Source organism: Centroberyx gerrardi, chromosome 4, assembly GCF_048128805.1.
Source record: "Centroberyx gerrardi isolate f3 chromosome 4, fCenGer3.hap1.cur.20231027, whole genome shotgun sequence".
Taxonomy (NCBI): Eukaryota; Metazoa; Chordata; class Actinopteri; order Beryciformes; family Berycidae; genus Centroberyx; species Centroberyx gerrardi.
Genome location: NC_136000.1, coordinates 22,143,638 through 22,164,459, shown reverse-complemented (window position 1 = coordinate 22,164,459; position 20,822 = coordinate 22,143,638). Strand labels below are relative to the sequence as shown.

Genomic DNA, 20,822 nt, shown 5'->3' with positions numbered 1-20,822 from the left:
CTCTCTCTATAACTCAGTTTTATTCACATCACTCTGCATAATGCATGATAGCACATAGGTCCCCCGAGGCCTTTCATTACGTAAACCTGTTGCAATTGGAGCCACAGCAGCACTTTTACAGCATCCATCAAAAGAGGGGCAAGTATGTACTGTATTAAGGTGGTTCATGAAAATGTATTGCTGGTTAAGCAAAGGTGAAGTCTGAATACAATAACGCCAACTTAAAAAACTGAAACTGGGAGAAGTAAAGCAAATGTGAAAATAATTGGAGAAGTATTATGTGCACTACAGTCTGCAAATGTACAGAGGAATGAAAGAATTCCCTTAATCTATGGGTGAAAAGTTTAATACTAATCTCTGCAGGGCATCAGAATAGGAAACTGGCTGTGAGTAGCCCTTTCACTAAAACCCTCACAGGTAAGGCATTAAGACAGCCTGGGGATATTCCTGCTCCAGCATTTTGCACATTAACAAAGCAGTCACATATAAGGAGGAGAGGCAGGTTGGCTTTACAAACACCATGCTCTCCAACCCTGAACTCATCATCACTCTGCAGTCTCTGCAGCGCTCCTGCGCTCTGAGGAGGCTCAGGGTAAGCATCATTTCTACTACAAAAATGATCTGTGTCAGTGGTGTCTGTTACTCAGTTATAGGCCTACTAATCAGTTACTCAGCAATTACAGACATTGAGAAACGGCTTAGTTTTCCTTCTGGAGGACTGTCTGCAAGTGTGACTTGTTATAAATCCCTACAGCATCAATTGTGTCATTTCTGATGTTTGTGAAACGTTTGAATCGTGATAAGCCTGTCTTTATATGGATCTATGGCCGTTTGGGGTAAATCCAATGAAGAAGCACTTTCCTTGTTATTCTGATATAAATATCTGTCGTAAGATGAGAGAGGGTGGAACTTGGAAGGGAAAATGGTGTATAACACATGAAAATGTGTAAATAACACATTAACATGTGTTTATTTGGAAACTAACATAGCAGGGTAACAAGTGCAGAAAGAGCCTGTTTCACTGACTTACAGTCATTAACAACTCACCGCCTGCATTCTTCCCACAGATGAGGTGCTGGCAGGGCTGCAGAGACCCCCAGATCTCTGAATCACTGTTGACGGCCTGCTCCAGAGACTCCACAGTGAACTTGGGAATCCCGTTATCTTTCTCCACCAGCGCACTGCGCAGTACCCGCGCGTACACCTCGCGGAAGAGGCTCTCCATGCACGCGGACAGGTAGATGGCCGCGTGCTCGTGGATCCGGACCGCGACTCTGCTGTCCACCATCCACCTGAAGAACTTCCCCACGTTGAAGGTGAGTCCGCAGCGCACCGACTTGCCGCGGCTGAACTTATCCTCCGTGCTCATGTTGTACAGGGACAAGGCACTGAGGGCCGCGGTGATGCAGTTCACAGACACGGTCCACGACAGCACAATCTTTATGGCACTTTGGATCTCATATTTGGTGCATTTGGCGTAGCGCAAACTCAGCCGCTGCGCCTCCTTGGCGACCCTGACCAGGGCCCGGCTGACCAGCACCGACAGCCGGAGCAGGACGTCCTGCGGCGGGGTCGGCAGGCTCATCTCGTCGCCCCTGCTCAGTGCGCTCGCCACTTCCCCGAGGCTCCACGGCACATCCTCTAGCTCGGGTAGTTTAGCGCACTGCCCGGTGCACTCCAGGGTCTCGGCGTCTTCGACCAGGACGGTGTTGACAGTGTCCAGGCTGTTGTGTCGACTGTGCATCGAGTCGGTTAAATGCCAGTAATTCCCCCCATGTGCCTCTGAGCAGCACAGCGACGCACTGGAAGACCTGAAGGAGTCGGCGGCTCCACCATAACCCGAGTCTAGCGTCAAATCCTCCAGGGTCCTCGCTACTGACTTGCTACTCCTTGCCATAACTGCACTTCATACTGTAAAAGAGGGCTTGGAATAAGTGGGATAAAAGGCAATGGAGTTTGGATACGCGCGCGCCTTGGTGCGAGGTCTGGTAACAAATGTCGCTTATTTCCACCGCCTATTTAGGAAAAGTCAGTCAAATGCTGAAGTGTAAACTTAGAGTAGTATCTCTCCACACAGTGCATCAACAGTCACTGTGTGTTTTACCAGTTCAGTCTCTGACAGATGGGGGCGGGGCCGGGGAGAACCGAGAACGGCTGTCAGCCAATGGACTCTCGGGATGAAGCAGTAAAGAGTTTTAATTGGGCCGCTTCACAGGCTCAATAGAAAGCCATTGATGTAGCCCTAATTGTTAAATATTAAGGTTTATTGATAAAGAGCAAAGAATAGCGTGTAAACAGTGAGCACGCTTTTTTTTTTGTCTAAAATTTTCAGAAAGATTTATTCAAAGCTTTGAAATACCACATTGCAGAAACCTTATCATATCGTATCTAATTACCAAATGTAAAATGTAAAAGATAGAAACTAGGGTAGATAATAATGCACATCATATAGTAGCAGCAGTATTTATATAACCCATGTTTGGAGGACAATTCCTCAGGAGCATCGGGCTTTTTAGATATTTTCTGAGGGCCCATGTCTGATCGTAACATGACTCAAGTGCATTAATAATAGATTGCATGCATAATGTATCCTTCTCTGTTCCTTTGGCGAGGAGCTCATTGAAAAGATCTGAATTACTTTCAAGGTCATTTGCTGGGATCACTCACGGGGTCTAACCTGCACCAGTCTATTTGGTTATTTCTCTGAAACAGATGCTCCGGCTCTGTGCAGCCTGCCACAACTAATGCCATTGCACCTTTGCAATATTTATCTGCAAGTGTAGGCTACTCCACTGAAAGCCATTGAGGGTTCAGCCTGCAAATGAATAAGTACAGTAAGGTGGATGAAGATAGAGACAGCTGGTTTGGTTAGTGTAGGGTTATTCTTTATTGTCAAATAACATTGAGGTATGTGGTTTAACTTAAATGTGGTATTAATGGTACAACAAGAGTGCAGATATATTACTGACAACACCTTACCAGTTCAGTGCAAGTTAATAACTGTACAATTTCCACGTCCAGTGTAAATTGAGTCGAGGGATTGAACCTTCTAAACTGTTGGTAAAACAATAAAAAATGGATTGCATTCATTTTTACTGGTCTGTGGGGCTAAGGTTGAGTTGACATCTGAGATGCAGTGAGGCTGGATCTGCAGCTGACAGCAGCTTGGATTTCTTCCTGGAGCAACAGTGAACCCTGGTGTGCTGTAGTCAAACTTCAGTTCATTACACATTCAAACCAATGCTTCATGTCAGTACAAATAGATTAAACTGCAATTGACACTGGAATTAAATGAATAAATAATAGGACATACCGGTACACTGGAATATGATGTAGTAGGGTATGTGTATATGACATGTACTGTATATGATGGTATGTGAAGCCCTTTGAGACATGCTTGATAAAGGACAATATAAATAAACATGACTGACCTTCGTTTTCATGGTATTCCACACTAACAGTCCATATAAAATCTCAGTTGTAAGTGATAGAAGAAAAGAGAATATTTTACATTTTTATTGATGTAAAATAGCTGACAGGCAGCTATGGATTATTGAGACTGTCCCACTTTGGAGATCCGTCCATGCACACATATGTGGTACAAGCATGTGCAGCCTACTTGTCGTCCCCAGTTGCTCAAGACACAACGTTCCACATACTGAAAGAGGAAGAATGCAGAGTATTGGCTTCATGATGAACATGCGACAGAGCAATATAAAGAAGTCAGAAACACACACGACAAACCCTGCTGGACCTGTGAGCTATAGATTACACTCAACCGAGGTGAGAGGGGACTCACGTAGACTTTGAAGTGGCGGGGGGAAGAGTAACTGTATCCGTAATGATTGTTGCAATTAGGCAGATGGTCAGTGATAACATGGCTGACCTGGACAGGGTGGGACAGGACTAACAATAAGGAACCCTGATCTCCTCCTGGTGTCATCAGAGTTGCCCTGGGAGAAAGGAGAGGACATGGAAAGGGAGAAAAAGCAATGAATAAACTGGAAGTGCTGAGACAGAGCTCTTACATTTAGAACCTAAGTGGAGACAAAACGATGTAATGGGAGAAAGCGTCGTCTGGTTTAGATTGGGCTTCATAGCAGTGGTGCCCACTTTCTGCAGGGTCAGGCTTATAGCTGCCAGGTCAGCTATAGCACACTGGCAGCCGTCATGTACTGTACGTGGGTAAGGATGTGTGTATGTGCACATGTTGACGTGTGTGAGTGTGTGAGACAGCAGTGAGTGTGTGAGAGAGATATTACCTCAATGGCTTTCTGTGGTGTCACACAAGAGAGACAAACAGGGTGAGCTGTGATGGTAAGTTTCTGAAACTCAAACCACATAAGCACCTCGCACACACACACACATACACACACACACACACACACACACGCACACACACACACACACACACAAGCACACAGCATAGATAGTTGTAACACAGTATAGTATAGAAACATAAAATATTCCAACATTCAAGAAAGGCAGTGATGTTGTCACTAGCATATATATATATATATATATATATATATATATATATATATGTGTGTGTGTGTGTATTTGTGTAATCATAGGGTTTATTAAATTTGTACATTATCATATCATCGATATTATTATCATGTACAGTATTTAGCCATAGAAGAGGGGCCTTGGTTATCAGCTTGAGAATTTTTATTCAACCCTTTCCTTTTCTTGAATATTCTGCAGACAGAAAGAGAGAGAGAGAGAGAGAGAGAGAGAGAGAGAGAGAGAGAGAGAGAGAGAGTAAGAAAGTATGGTTAAGATAGAGAGTTATTAATGTTGATAGAGATGATAGTGACCTGAAGCTGTATTATTACATTCATTGCTTCTGAATAAAGAAACTGCATGGGCATACAAAGGTTGCCAGGAGATCAGATAACAGACACACACACACACACACACACACACACACACACACACAATCAAATCAATGGGGTTTCTTATAAGAGATGCCGTTAACTTACTATTGTCCAAGTCATTGTCTGACTGCAGCATGAATCTGAGAGAGAGAGAGAAAGAGAACAGAGAGAGAGAGAGAGAAAGAGAGAAGAGACAAAAGAGAGAGATAATGAGTAAAAGGAGATTTGATTGGCATATGCATTAATCAGACAATATCCACTTGACCCATGTAAAATTTAGCTAGGTAGGCTAATTGATGGATTGACTGATTAATTGCTGATTTGAATATCAAGTTAATTCATCTCAGCACCTCAAGCTGATTGCTCCATCCTTTGAGTAAAATGGTTGATGTTGGGCACAAAAGACTCATGGCAATTTAATCCTGTTTAAATTGAAGTAGCTTGTTTCTAAATTTACCTTGAAGGTCTTTCATAGTCGTGGAAGATAATTTAATATCACTGTTTCACGTGTCTGGATGTATTTCATATACTCTGTCCTTGCCTCGCATGTTGGGTGCAAATGAGCCTCTGAGCCTGGAATGAGGTAATAATGGATCAAATCATTTTCTCTGAACCCAAATTGATTCTGTGGGAAGAGCACAGACAGCAGCTTCATACTAAATTATAATTTCCAGTGAAAACCCATCAGCTGCCTAAGCACAAACTTATTATTGACCTAATATTTTTTCATTTACATTAGATGATGTTCTCCTAAAAGACTAATGACTTATTGTTATATAGCAGAATGTATAAAGCCTAGAGGTCTATCTTATACAGCATGGTGTAAAATAAATTATCAGTCAACTTAGGATATTGACTTAGCACATTTAGACAGCAGCTGAAGAATGAAAATAAATGAATGAGAAATTGGGGGGGGGGGGGGGGGGGGGAATGCAGCATCACAGACAATCCAAGGGCCTTTCCAAAATTAAATTCCTGTTTTACACCGCCACCTAGTGTCCAATTTCCTTTCCTCTGGTGTAGCTGGCCTTGGCGTATGACAGCAGCCATTTGCTCAATTACATCCACTACAATATAACTAAGTGTAACCAAGTCCAGCTGCAATCAACAGTATATAGAGAGCATATTGTGGAAGATGATGAGTATTTATGTGTATTTGAAGTGTATTTTATACAGCAGGCCCTGTTGTGTCCAAGACAAATTTCCTTCAGAACAATAAATAAAGTCTATCTATCTGAGAGTAAACAAAGAGAAATTAATTCTTTAACATTGAAGAAAGAGAGTGTTACGCATCAATTTGGCTTTATGTGAAGGTGAACAAATCAGGATACATTTATCAGTGAGTTTGAACAGTTAAAAGGAAAAACTAAGGATTGGGAAATGCAAGCAGATGTACAAGCCATGCATCCACCAGAGATAGTGAGCACCAACCCAGGATCTGGCAGAGTATTGTGGTCCTGATGCTGAAAAGCCAGGGTACACCATAAGAAGTTGGGTGCAGTGGATTTGTAGCCCCGTCCACTACTAGTTTACTCAGGGAGTTTGGGATGTGTGGTCACTGGTCAGGGAACACAGCGGCTTCTGAAGCAGCCGCAGAAAGCAGCCTGTTGGGTTAAAAAGTGTGGAAATCTATGTCATAATTACAGCAGGAGTTATATCATATTGTGGCATAGCTACAGCAGCAGAATTGGGTCATACACCATTTTCAACTCTTACTATACTTGTCTTACATAACTAGTGTTGCTGATAGAATTTGGTTTCTGAACCGCTGAGTGGGCTGTTTGAAGCCAGGAGGATCAGTAATCCCATTAGCCTATATTGTTGATGAGAGCAATAAATAGAAATGATCAGGTATTATGTTATAAAGTAGGTGTAAGCCTATGGATAGATACACAGTAGTGGATAAATATAGTTGTGATTAGTGTTGAGAGGGGGCTGGTTCTGAGCTGCTGTGGGTCTAATTCAACCAAACATCAGACTTGTCAAATTTGTTCATATATGTTTATGGTTGGAGGTTGTGGTGTTTTGATTTATTTCCAAATTTTCATAGTTTATTTCATAGTTGATATGACACTATCATGCAGCACAGTGGCCTACCATGCAGTGGATATTTGAATGCTCACCTGGGTATTTAGCAGTGAAGGTTTGGGTTTTTGAACTGTGGCCAAATCCTATTTTGACATCTGGCTTCAGAGTGCTATGTTTCACTCATATTTCTGTGTGCTATGCCTTTTAGTAAGTAGTGTTATTTTCAAAAAGTGCATTAAGTGTAGTTAAAATCCGACTTCTTTCATTGTGGAATAGTGAGTAATTTGGTAAATTACACTTTCTGGTAGTTTTAGAACATTCCCTAACGATAATGCTGATATGTCATTCTGTATGTAGCCTATATAATATTATTTAAACTTATAAGTTTTCCTATAGAGGCCTATTTCACTATTAGAAGGCCCTTCTGTCCTATCAAATCAAAGTACAGTGAGTTAACTTGATACTTGTAAGTAGGCTATAGCAGTAGACTATAATAGGCCTACAGTTATATATCTACTTACAGGCTATTATAAGTTTATACACGCTATCGCTGCAGGGAGTGCTATAGTAGAATACCGGACCCAACGAGTGGGCGGGGTTGGCGGTGTTCGACCAAACTTACAGTGGCTCCAGTGTAAGCGGTGCACTGTGTGTAGTAAATCCAACACACCTTATCCTGGGTTCGCCTTGCCGCGCGACATGTGCTCATCCGGGTTCTTCTGGCTCAACTACATAACAGTATCTAAAGGCGTTGATTAGCTGCATTTGTCAACAACTGTAAAATAGGTTATTTTTTTTAAAATCTGGTCCGCAACAGGCAATCTTGACACAAACGTTTGAGAGAATACAAGCTAAAGTGGATGTAAGGACTGTTTAGAGGACGTGGAGAGAACATAATAAGCAAGCACATTACGGAAACGTGACTGAGGAAAGGTTGTATAACGAATGACTCTGACCAACCACGTTGCTCCAATCCTTAGTGCGTATCTGTGGGTGGATATGTTGATAAAGAGAGGACATCTTGCATGGCCGAGAAACGTACCAGGTAGTACAAATTTATACTCAATTTTGAATACGTTGGAGAGTTGGAGTATTCCCTATTTGTGCGTTACCCTTTCTGTTTTTATTGGAAACAACCTGGAAACTCCTGCGCGTGTGTAGTTTCGGTGAGCTAGCTGCCTTTGACGTATCTTCGCATATAAACATGCGTAAAGGCTTCATCCACGCCTCGCGTATTTGCTTGTGAAAATACCTCGTTTGAACATCGCTCCCGACAACGTTTTTTGGTGACTTTTTTTGTTTATGTGCTCGATTTAACGTCGCTGTTAAGACGAGAGTTGTGCCGTTTCCCTGCGCATCCTGTCGCCACCTTTGATGTTCACACATGCGGCGGCAAACGTTACTCGTCAAGAGAAGTCAATGGACAAATTCATGGAGCAAGGTTAAGGTCAGACAAACTCTAACGGTGCAAAATCAATAACCGGGCCACTGAGCAAAACACCAGTTCGTGAACGGACTCTGATTATTTAGTTGTGAAAACAAGTTCAGAGGGGCGTCTTTTTGTTGTTACTGGGAATCCCCCTCACGCCCCCCCAGACCAGGGGAAACACAAGCAAGACAGGCGACATGGTGGTCAACACCATCCACTGGTTCAGGAAGGGACTGCGGCTTCATGACAACCCGTCTCTGAAGGACTCCATCCGGGGAGCGGACACCCTGCGCTGCGTCTACATCCTGGACCCCTGGTTCGCAGGCTCCTCCAATGTTGGCATCAGCAGGTGGAGGTAAGGGGGTGGGGCTGGGTGTCACGCTGCAAGAGCCCACCACAGTGTGCCTTAAGGCACTGTGACTTATTTGCACTGCAGAGCCCATGTGCAGATCATGTGTGAGCACTAGAGAGGTGTGTGTGTGTGTGAGAGAGAGAGAGAGAGAGAGAGAGAGAGAGAGAGAGAGAGAGGGGAGGGGGGGGGGGGGGGGGGGGGAATTTAATCAGGCATTAGCAGTTTATCTGCTCTGCTATCACAATTGAACCTCAAACCCAAACCTTAAAACCCTGTTTAGACTTTTATTGGTGATCCAGTGATGGCCTTATCCACCCTAACTTACCTATGCCTCAGCAGTTGTTCGTCTTCCAAGGGTTTATTCTGGTTGCTGAATGCATGTTTAGGACAGCCAAGTTTCCAGTAGTAATTTTATCCCTGTATCATGAAGGCTTCTTCATTTCTCTCTCTATCTGTTTCTGTGTGTGACGGCAGCAAGAAGCATTCAGATTCTATCTTTATCACAATCAACTTATCTACAAGTAATTCAGTAGCCCTAGGAAATGGTACACATTGTACTGGATGATGCAAGATAGTCTATATCTGCAAAGAAAATGCGTAGGAGGGTAAAAACAAATAGAGCAAAGTTTAAGGATAGCCTGAAATTTCCCTTGCACCTCACTGCTCCGAGGAGATTTTCTTGCAATGATAGAGTGAGTAGATGGCAGAAAGTATCGTTGGCCACACGTTTTGCTACCACTATACTGTCCAGTTTCTCTTTCATCAGTCCATAATTAATAATTTTCACCATTTGGGGATCAAGCTTACTTTTCACCTTCATGTCAGATGTACTGTAAAGGCCACAGGCAGTGAGCACGGTCCCGCACCACCATGATGATGTAAGTCATTTTTCCCGCATTTAACTCTCCTGCTCAGCACTCAATGGAAGGCAGAGGAAATGGGGTCAGTGTGTCATTATGGTCATTACATCATGTTCCTCACTGCTCTGACCTACATTTTTGGCATACACACCCCCCCCCAGCCCACCCCCTCCTTTAGCAATAGTCAGCTACACCACTTCATTCACTATTGACTGATATAGATGGGGTCACCTTGTCTTATGCAACCTCCACTGCTGCAGAAAGAAGTGTGTGTGTTTATGTATTTGAATATGCACGCCGGTTCTGGCTCATCAGATAGATCCCCATGGTACAGATTGCCCCTGTTTGAGGTCACCATCACTATTACACCGGGGCCTCTGCCAGCTTTCCAACTGTTCCCCGGCTGTGTGTGATAGGGCCTCCTTCGTCATTCCCTGCAGCACTATATATGAACCAGCCAGACTATTTATAGCACTGCTCCTCCTCATCCCCATTTCCCCTCTGTAGTGTCTCAAAACACAGCAAATTGATCAGTTCTGTGGGATTGTTGCTGCTGTTGCACTGTCTTCACTGTAGCAGGCGTACAAAGTGTAAGTGGCAGTCCATCTGTAGTAACAAGCCTAGGGTGTTGGCTAAATACCTGCGCACATTTTCTGCATCAGCTGGCCAGATGCCACATTATACTTGATGCGGAAATTAATTTCAGGCTTGCTGGCCGAACTACTTGAATTCTAAAATATCACATGATTGCTTGTGTTGCCTTGTGAAAAAGTATCTCCATTTCCTTTTACGGCCCATTGCCTTCATTTACATGTCTTGTGGTCAACACTTTCAAACTGAATGGTTTCGAGAGTAGACTTGCTGAGCTTGTTACAAGTTATGTTATCTGCACCTCTATGACCAATCAACTGGCTTCTAAATCCTCATATTCCCTCAGTCACCTTGGTCGCTCTTTCACTGAAGCCGTTGTTGTTGTTTTGTTGTTCAGATTTTTTGTCGCCACTGTTCCCAGTCCAGTGTCCCTAGTCTATAGTTACTTTTTTAATCTTCATGCTCCCCCTGTGGCGCGGACTGTAAATAAACGGGCAGTACGAAGCCACGGCAAGTACACACAAATTTGTATGCGGCACTGTGTTCGACTGTGCTTCTATTTTGGGCAAGTTCAACTTTGTTCTTGGTGTACCGCGGCCTTTAATTGCTCTCCAGACTGAGATGTACTGAAGAGAGAACATTCTTGATTCAGATGCAGAGGCACAGCTCGAACTCAGACAGATTTTAAAATGTGTATGAGGGGGCGGGTGACTGGATTATTACACCTGGTACCGCTGTCTGCCCGCTGCTTGACAGGAGAATGGATAACAGCAAGAGATTTTCATGTGCTTAGAGTACTTTAGAGGGACATGCTTCAAGAATATCAGCTGAGAAACGTAGCTGGATCTTGTCTTTGTGTTGTATTATGAAAGGATTTTTCTTTTCATTAAATGTTAGACCTGTATGAGGCAAAGAACCCCGGGCGTTGTGACAAATAAGGCCGTATTTGTGCACTGAATACTGGAAGCTACTATTATCCAGTTTGAAAGAATATTATTTGAAGGGTGAAGTCAGTGGTTGTAGCAGGCAGGAGACATTGCAGGATGATCAGCCTGTTCAGTTTTGATTCATCAGCATCGATCCCTCTCTCACAACACCTATTCAGGGATCCATTTGTTTAGAAAGTGCCTCCTGTATCTCTAACCCCTGCACGTTACACAGCTCAGGAGACTCCCGTCCCCTCACACATGGCAGCGGTGCAAGGTCAGATTAAGGTTCATAACAAAGAAATTAACTTCCTGGATATTGTTCAGCCATCCACAGTGTAGAAGATGAGGATTTAGGGCTGTTTACGCCATGCGTGCGGTTTTAACAAATTTAATTTTCCACGGAGCCTTTTGGGGGTTGGTTTCATGGATTTGGATTAAGTATATTGCTAGACTTAAAAGATTTGTTCATAGAAACATCCATTGTACAGGAACCGTGGCGTTGGCCTGAGCTTAACCTCTGTCTGTGAAACTGGTTCTTTGAGTAAGATCATAGTTCCTCACATGAATATAAGTACAGCTTCTTGAATGCAAGGCATGTTTAGGCTTTTACTGGTTTTCAACATCTTACCACTGGATGACTTCGCTTTGAACTAAACAAAACGTGACATCATCTGCTCACTCTGTGTTAGGGATGCAAATTTTCAGAAATTTCCTTAATCAATCGTCGGTCACGTTAATGACCAATTAATCGATTAATCATTATGTAAAAAACAGCTTTTGACATAGAAAACAGAAAATACAAAAAGTGTGTTTTTACACCTGTCTTTAGGCCTACTCAACAAGTTACTCAACCAAGCATAATTCAAAAGAGTCGGGACCCCCGACAACGGACGTCAGTGTTTCCATAAGTGTGACCATTACAAGTTATGGTGGCCAATGTGTTTAAAAAGATTTCACCAGAAGAGGGCTGCCTATTCACATTCAATGGTTTGAATCCTCTCAAAAAGCATTTGTTCATTTTCCTGCATCTGCATAGATGAAATAGGCCTAATTAAATCATAAAAATGTTTTATTTTAAATCTGACACCACAGTACTTTGTCTATTATCTGTACCACATGGTAATCACATGATGGGCTTAACTCCCAGTTTCTTTACATCAGCTCTCTTGGCTTTCTGGTGCTGATACTAGTGAATGGTTATGTTCACAGTCACAGATACCAAACACCATGTGCTACTGCAGTGCAATTTGATGATACTATTCTGTAAAACTAGATTGGAGCATGCAATTTGATTACTTTAACGTCAATCTCTTTAGAGTAGTTGTTTTTTACACAGTTCTCTAGATAATTAAAGGACGCAATTGAAAGTATAAACTATCATTAAAAACAAACATAGAATACACATATCACATAACACAAAAAGACAGTCACAAAAACGGTCTTTTTGGAGCCGGGCCCCTAGTGGACATTAGGGGAATCGCTGCCTGCCGACATTTCCTTATTGGCTTCAAAATTCACCTGTGGTTTTGGCCGCTTGGAAGAGACCGGTAGCGGATGCCAATCTTCTTGGCAATAGTCTCGTTTGTTTACAGTAACTTCTGTATGTCTCAGTATTAATGTGGTAATGATTTACTGATGTTAAAATGCTACATGTAGCACCTTGGAACAGTTATTGCCATGAGTATGGCTCCAAGCTACGCAAACCTTTTTGTGGGTGGACCAGAGGAACTGGTTTATATGATGCACCAAATACTTTTCTCCCTCATGTACTGCAGTAGCATGTAGACGTTATATTGATGATGTTTTTACTACTTGATGCTGATGTTAATTTGTGTGAAAATGTTTACATGTTTTTAAACAGTAATTTTGGAGCACTTAAATTTACAGTGAACTATAGCAGTAAGCAATTTATCAAGGAGAGTGTGAACTTTCTGCATATCAAGGTCACCAAATTGGGTTGTTTTTAACCTCTTGATTTGCACACCTAACCCACTGATATGAATACCCTTTCACATGCCAGTAGCTTTCATCCAGCTGCTGTGAAAATAGAACGCCTTCCCAAAGGTCATAAATATGAATACTGAGGAAAATCAGTTTTTGTTCCAAAACAGACCAATAAAATTAACACCCGCCAAGCGTCAAATGCTAGTAAAACATTGTCTTTGGCAGATAAATCAATAAGTGTCTCCTGCCACACTGAACAGTAACTTTTAGAGACGATAACATCTGAATGCCTCAGTTATACACAGTCTTTGGTCTTTGCCTGTTCTCAGTTTGTATTCTGCTGCACTTCATGATAAATTACAAACTTGGCCCATTGTATAAGTGAGTGAGCAAGTTTTAAATTAACACATAGTAGTTGACCAATCAAATAACAAAAATGGATAGACAAATTGTTTTTACGTGGAAATGTTGTTTTCCAATTAAGCAAGTTCATCTGTACAACAAGTGAAACTTTGTTGCCTGGTGGCGTGTCCAACAGTTCAGAGTGGATTCAGAATATCTCAGTAATGGAAAAACAGTCTGAGGCATTGACTCTCATCAAAGTAAGAATCACACAGGACTCTCTAAGCCAACCACTATCTGAAATGTCGCTATTGTCCCTTAAAGCAAAATAGTAAGGTGAATTTTGTTAGACTCTCCTGTTGAAGTGTTAAGCATGTGACTTTTAGATTAGTGACACTTATGATTAGTAGTCTCATGATTGCACCGTGTCTGTAGCTATGATCTTGGGCAACAGGTTTTTATCTTAAAGTTTTAATTTGATCTGTCCTGTAAAATCAACTAATCGATAATGCTCTCTGTTGGGTTCCAGGTTTTTGCTGCAGTGTTTGGAGGACTTGGACGCCAGCCTGCGCAAGCTCAACTCCCGTCTTTTTGTGATCAGAGGCCAGCCCACAGACGTCTTCCCTCGTCTTTTTAAGGTAAGAGACAGAATGGGTAGAGGAGGCAGTCTTATCGTGCTTCAGATGTGGTGACCGGTCGTTGACTTCTGTGCAGCACTTTGACCCAGAGTGTGTTTTAGTCATGCAGCCAGCAGCCTTGGCCCCATTATAGCATTACCATAAAAATTGATAAGACGAATAATTAACTGCCTAAATGTTCAACATTGGTGTCATAAACATGGTGCTATGAATCCACAGATTACCCAGAGATTAAGAAAACACACAGTCTTACAGCAAAATACACAAGCAATCCAACTTTTCAACAATTTTAGCATTATTTCATGGGTTAGGGTTAATGCGAGTGCATAATGCATATGCGAGTTGCTAACCCACTCGCATATGTATAATCTGTGGTGGTTTGATTTTGATGGGGCAAGATCACTTTGTGGTCCATGATATTTAGAAAAGGAAATAAGATTAGGAAGGAAATAAGAAGAGAATAAATAATATTTACCAGTTGTGTGTGTCTGTGTCTGTATCTTTGCTCCCCAGGAGTGGAAGATCAGCCGCTTGTCTTATGAGTACGACTCAGAGCCATTTGGCAAGGAACGGGATGCTGCCATCCAGAAACTAGCCAATGAGGCCGGGGTAGAAGTCATGGTGCGGATCTCACACACCCTCTATGATCTGGACAAGTGAGTGACTGGATGAGTTTATACAAATGTCCCATGCGACTGAGCACTGAACCAGTTTGAAAAGTTGTGCTGACTCCCTTTTGTCCCCTTTTCATCCACACAGGATCATAGAACTAAACGGTGGTCAGCCTCCTCTTACGTACAAGCGCTTCCAGGCCCTCATCAGCCGTATGGACGCCGTGGAAACGCCCGCAGAGACCATCACGTCTGAGGTCATGAGGAAATGTGCCACACCCATCGGTGAGGACCATGACGACAAGTTCGGGGTTCCCTCCCTGGAAGAGCTTGGTGAGTTGCTTTTTTGAGTGTGTGCACGCACGTAAGCTGTCTTTGTGTATGTGCACACATGCTATCCAGGATATCTCAGGAACACAGTCAATGATAAATGTGTGTTTTGATTGTACACTTGTGTGTTTTTGTGTTTTCCAGGGTTTGAGACGGAGGGCCTGTCCACAGCAGTGTGGCCGGGCGGAGAGACAGAAGCCCTCACCAGGCTGGAGAGGCATCTGGAGAGGAAGGTAATGAGACATGATACTGTAAATGATATGCACTCAATGAAAAACGAGTACACTTGTATAACTTTGGCTCTAGCTGGCAACCTAATACATTTTCAAGACAGCTGAACATAATATGGGACATCATTTTTTGGCCAGTTGTCAATTCCTCTTCCAATTTTGTATTTTATTTTATTGTTACTGGTTGTTTCTTCAATTTTTGTGACTCAACAGTTCATATCCTATTTGATGTCTTTGGCGTTTATTCATATGCAGATTGTTTTGTTTTACACCAGAAAACCGATGGGAGTGTTAGACATGTTGCAGGGTTTTGGGTGTGTAAGGAATAGTGCGTACCAATGGACTCTGTCGGAATCAGAATCTGTGTATCTTAATATGAAGGTGGACACATCTTGTCCAAGTCGAGGTCTGAATCGGCCCTAGCTCATTAGTCTGAGCAGTCTAGATGCTGATATGTTAGTGACAGCTGCTTGTCTTTCTTTTTACAGGCGTGGGTGGCCAACTTTGAGCGTCCCCGTATGAACGCGAACTCCCTGCTGGCCAGTCCCACGGGCCTCAGCCCCTACCTGCGCTTTGGATGTCTCTCCTGTCGCCTCTTCTACTTCAAACTCACCGACCTGTACAGGAAGGTATGAATGACCACAGACATTAAGTAATTAAAGCAATGTGTGTTTCAAATGAGCCTGTATTTTGCCTCAAGATGTTTTTTCTTCTTACTGATACAGATCAGAGTTTATTCTGTTAATTTGAGATGCAAAAGATATTCTTAAGTTTTTAATGTGGATACCACAAAGGAACATTTATGTCATAGATTTTTTATTCCAATTAATTTTTACAAGGACATGCAATTACTTTAAAATTGAATGACATTTTCTCTTCTGTGAAGCTACTGTGTTCTGCTAGTTTCAGTTTCACTTTGCTTTGACATCTGACACGTTATACACTGCTTTTTATAACCAGATTTTACGACTGGGGAAATTCTCTGATATATAGATGCGCCATCAGTACATCCAATACTAAACCAAATAATAGTTATTTACTGTAATAATTTATTGTTGAACCCAAGTTGATTCACCAGAGCACATTCCAATTTCCATTGACAGAATGCAATGCAGTGACTTAGAATAAAATACTACTGTGTCACTCACTTTTTTCATTGCAGTTCAATTTAACATTAGCCTTAGGCCTTTTTTCCTATTTTGTATGTTTGTTATTGTAAATTGGGCCAAACCCCTTGAACTGACAACAAAATAATGGCCATTACTTCCTAAATGCCTGCATGCCTTAAATGAAAAGTTAATAGCTCTACAAATGTACAATTCACATGCCTGTCTGTCTTTTGAATTTTAGAAATAGGATACTTGTCAGTTTTTGTGGCGTGATCGATTGATCGTTTAGCACAACACAGTCCAGAATGCACAAGATAAACTTCATGTGCAACTCTGAAATCTTTTTTGCATGTATTCTCTTCCCAGGTCAAGAAGAACAGCACCCCGCCCCTCTCCCTGTACGGCCAGCTGCTGTGGAGGGAGTTCTTCTACACGACCGCCACCAACAACCCCTGCTTCGACAAGATGGAGGGAAACCCCGTGTGCGTCCAGATCCCCTGGGACAGGAACCCCGAGGCGCTGGCCAAGTGGGCCGAGGGCCGGACGGGCTTCCCCTGGATAGATGCCATCATGACCCAGCTGAGGCAGGAGGGGTGGATCCATCACTTGGCGAGGCACGCTGTGGCCTGCTTCGTCACCAGGGGAGACCTGTGGATCAGCTGGGAGGAAGGCATGAAGGTGAGGATGGAGGGATGGGATAGAGGAGGGTGATGAGAGAGGGAGGGGAAGGTGAGGAATGAAAGGAAGCAAAGCAAGTTGCAGCCAGTTTTCCTCATGAGACAAGATTTGTGGATTTACAGTACTGTGCAAAAGTCTTAGGCGCCCTAGATTTTTTTATACAAAGTTTGTCTTAGATGTTAGTTTAGTTAGTTTTCTGCATTAGTGTGTCAGTCGACTGCTCTTTATAGTAATTTTTTTTCATTTAGAAACTATTTCATTATGTTTGAAAGCATCTTCGCCATACAGATTTTTTTTTTTTACATGTGCCTAAGACGTTTGCACAGTACTGTACATTCAGAGGAGGGCATGGAGGTGAGCCGGACAGGATGGAGGATTGAGTGGGAAGACGGAAGAAAAGTCTAGCTAAAAAAAAGAAGAAAAGCTAAATGTTCTGTGACCTGTCCATTAACCAGGTGAAATGTGTGGGGAAGCTGTATGAGAAAGATGAAAATTGCATGGGTATATTTTCATGGCCCAAAGAGAAGGAAACGCACAAACCAGGTTCACACAGAATTGTCATCCCTCACCACAATAGAAAAGCTAGAATAAGTGAATGCAGGCAGCTGGATACCGTCCTGAAGCTCCCTGCTGTGATTAACATTTCTACCATGCAGTGTATCTTACTCTCCCGTGTGTGTGTGTGTGTGTGTGTGTGTGGTTTCTGTAGGTGTTTGAGGAGCTGCTGCTGGATGCAGACTGGAGCGTAAACGCCGGCAGCTGGATGTGGCTCTCCTGCAGCTCCTTCTTCCAGCAGTTCTTCCACTGCTACTGCCCCGTGGGGTTCGGCCGACGCACAGACCCCAACGGAGACTACATACGGTGAGGCTCGGCACTTTGATCACATGGATGTCACATTGCACTGTCCGTTCACAAGCTGATATTGGTGCAAAGATGAACCTCTGTCCCCCGGTAGCCATTTCAAATTGGGAAACAATTTGCCGTGGTTTCGTCAGGATTTCAAAAATATCAACAAATTGTTTGTGGTTTCTTTCACTGTTGCAGTATTAGTGATAGTGTAGCCCAAACTGCATCACACAGCTGAGATCCTGCTGCCAAAATTAATGAAAGAGGAAGTTTGGTCATTGAATGTGATCATGCAGTAATTGGTAAATGACGACACGGTGAAATTCAGTGACCTAATTTCCAGTCTCATTGTTAAAAGGGGTTGTACACTGGGTTGTTTACCATGGAACATCTGTAACATCCTAAACAAACAAGCATGTCACGTAATTCTTTAGTGCGCTGCATTAATCTTGCTCTACTTCCTACTCTTCCTGCATGTTCCACTTCTGTTTCTCTTATATCTTTTTTTTTTTTTTTCCATTCCTCATCTGTCTTCATCCTTTTCTCTCTGTGCTCCCAGGCGTTATCTGCCCATACTGAGGGGCTTCCCTGCCAAATACATCTATGATCCCTGGAACGCCCCAGAGGAAGTGCAGAAGGCAGCCAAGTGTATCGTCGGAGTCCACTACCCCAAGCCCATGGTGAACCACGCCGAGGCCAGCCGGCTCAACATCGAGCGGATGAAGCAGATTTACCAGCAGCTCTCCTGCTACAGAGGACTGGGTAGGGACATGACCCAGATACTAATATCCTTGAAATTATTTCCCGATTTCCTGCTTCTCAAACAATATCCACATGAAATCCATGTTAACTTCTCGGGGTCACGCCACGACCTAGAGCCCCAGCTAGATGCTAGCAGTGTGTTTTACTATTCATAGCTATCAGGTAGTGTGGTGTCAGTTTTTTAAAGTGATCGTCAGATGGTTCTTCTTGTTTTGAGAGTAGAAAATTGCAATGCATGTTTTGGGTCTCTAGTAATTATCATACAGACATCACATCATTATCATGTCAAAGAAGAAATCAAACTCCTCCTTTAACAAACAAGTATGGTCTTGGGGGAGGAAATTACAACTTTTTGGTTACTTTACAGGGCTGTTGGCAACAGTTCCTGCCAATCCCAGCAATGGTGGAAATGGAAGTAATGTTGGAGTGAACCCAGGGACCGGGCCAGGGGTTTCCACTGAAGACCACTCCATGCAAGAGGGAACCTCTCATACAGGTAGATTAATTGATTGGTTGACATGTCATAGGCTCAAACACGGTTCTTTTCACTATATCACACACTTTGCAGATTGTGCACAACAGACAAGATACAGGCATTTCAGTCCATTGAATAATTTCTTCAGTTTGTCAACCTACATCCTGTTGGAAGATGTAATTGCTTTAATATTTAAATGTTGCCAGGAATTCTAAATGAATCCCATCACTCTTGGCCTACATAAAGGCTGTACTGGATCAAAATCTGTTTATTTTCACTGTATATCATACAGTGAAATTTTCAGTATTATCTAAAATCGGTACACTCAAGAGGAAAAGATGTATACATATGAGCCTTTTCCAGTTGGCAGTGTAACAATCTGTGTGTGGTATTAGATCCAGCATCTTTGATATCCCCATATCCCTTGCTGTAGGCAGCTCAGAGCAGTTCACTGAATAAATGGCTCTAATATACAACACAACTCAACTGCTTTTGTTCCACCACAGTAATTACACAGGCCAGCGATATCAAAAGTGCTTCATCTGATACCAGGTGTTGTCAAACAGGTTTCTGCATTGCAAAGGAAAGTAGGAGGTTCACAGGTGTCAACTTAACCCTCTTGAATGCATTGAAGTTCGACTATAGTGAATTTTTCTATCACAGTCAGGAAGCAAAATGCAAGTTGTTGAACACCAAAGTATTCTGAAGTAATTCCTTTGTAAAATCCCTTTTGTTGTCTGTTTTAATGCAGGCAGAGGACCGTCCACTCAGAAGCGTCGTCGAGAAGAGCCCGCGCCTGACAACGGCTCTAAAGCCCGGAGGCAGAGCAATTAGCGGGACAAAAGCAGAATGAAAAGGAGCCTCTCAGTCCCCCGCTCCGTCTCCACCATCCTGATAGCAGCCCTGCCCTGACGCAGTAATAACTGTAACTAACAACCATAGAGTAGATGGAAATTGGGGTGAGGCGCGTCCAGCTACTCTAGCAGCTGTCTCTCTCTCTGTCCAATACTGTGTCCTTCAGTCAGCTGGGTCTTTGTCTCCGCATCGGGCCACATAAGTAGAGAACTGAACTTCTTGCTACTAACCTGAATGCTTCGACGTCCGAACCATTTTTGAAAATGTGCGGGTCTGGAATGGTGACATTCCTCAGATGTGGATCCGGAGATGAAATGAGGCGGTAGCTGGTGAGGATCCCTTGTGTACAGCTGACACCTTTACCCATTGTTAACACTGAGATCGGCGGCCCAAATAGAAACGAGGTCGGATCTTATTCCTCAAACAAGCCTCTCAGTTATTCATATGAAGAACATGGAGGCGCACTTTCATGAATGTACATAACTTTGTACATTCAACTTTGTACATTCAACAAACGTTTTTTTTCCCAAAACTTTTAGGACACAAATGTCTAATGTACAATAGTAATGGGGAAATTAGGAAGCAGCAAGACTGTCGGGTTTGGTGATAGAGACGTCCTTACCAAGGCCATCTTACATTTTGTAAACATTTATTCTTTTTAATTTCCAACTTTTGTATATTTTGTCATGGGGTTTCATAACCTCCTTTGTAAATAATAAACGCGAGTCACCAAAACTCAGAGTTGTACTGTGAATGCATGTGCTTTTCTCTCCCATGTGATCGTAAATCTATTATTTTTGTATAAAGAATGACCAAATTGTAACTCTTATAAACTGGCAATAAAGGACACAAACATTATTGTATCCTATTGTTTTATGTTTTATTGTTATATTTGTTTGTGTTTGGTACAGTATAATGGCAACAGAGTTCAAT

The 20,822-nt window shown here is 42.7% G+C and overlaps 2 protein-coding genes across 2 annotated transcripts in view; one reads left to right on the top strand and one right to left on the bottom strand.

Moving 5' to 3' along the window:
• Nucleotides 1–1,933, bottom strand: part of btbd11b (BTB (POZ) domain containing 11b) — a 66,082-nt gene extending 64,149 nt beyond the window's left edge. The window contains exon 1 of the mRNA XM_078282929.1: nt 1,041–1,933. Coding sequence (XP_078139055.1) covers nt 1,041–1,897 — 857 coding nt within the window. The 5' untranslated portion in view covers nt 1,898–1,933. The remainder of the gene's footprint in view (nt 1–1,040) is intronic.
• A 5,938-nt stretch (nt 1,934–7,871) lies between these two features.
• cry1b (cryptochrome circadian regulator 1b) lies at nt 7,872–20,752 on the top strand. The gene is made up of 11 exons (XM_071900382.2): nt 7,872–8,692; nt 13,885–13,993; nt 14,507–14,649; nt 14,753–14,937; nt 15,079–15,167; nt 15,653–15,793; nt 16,640–16,951; nt 17,661–17,812; nt 18,357–18,559; nt 18,927–19,055; nt 19,786–20,752. Exons 1-11 carry the CDS (start codon nt 8,535–8,537, stop codon nt 19,866–19,868), a joined length of 1,704 nt encoding a protein of 567 aa, XP_071756483.1. The 5' UTR covers nt 7,872–8,534; the 3' UTR covers nt 19,869–20,752.
• Nucleotides 20,753–20,822: the final 70 nt, after the last annotated feature.

Coding starts and splice junctions, on each gene's coding strand:
- cry1b (XM_071900382.2), top strand. CDS start 8,535: ATGGTGGTCAACACCATCCACTGGTTCAGGAAGGGACTGCGGCTTCAT. Junction 14,650..14,752: donor ACCCTCTATGATCTGGACAA/GTGAGTGACTGG, acceptor TCATCCACACAG/GATCATAGAACTAAACGGTG. Junction 16,952..17,660: donor GCTGGGAGGAAGGCATGAAG/GTGAGGATGGAG, acceptor TGGTTTCTGTAG/GTGTTTGAGGAGCTGCTGCT.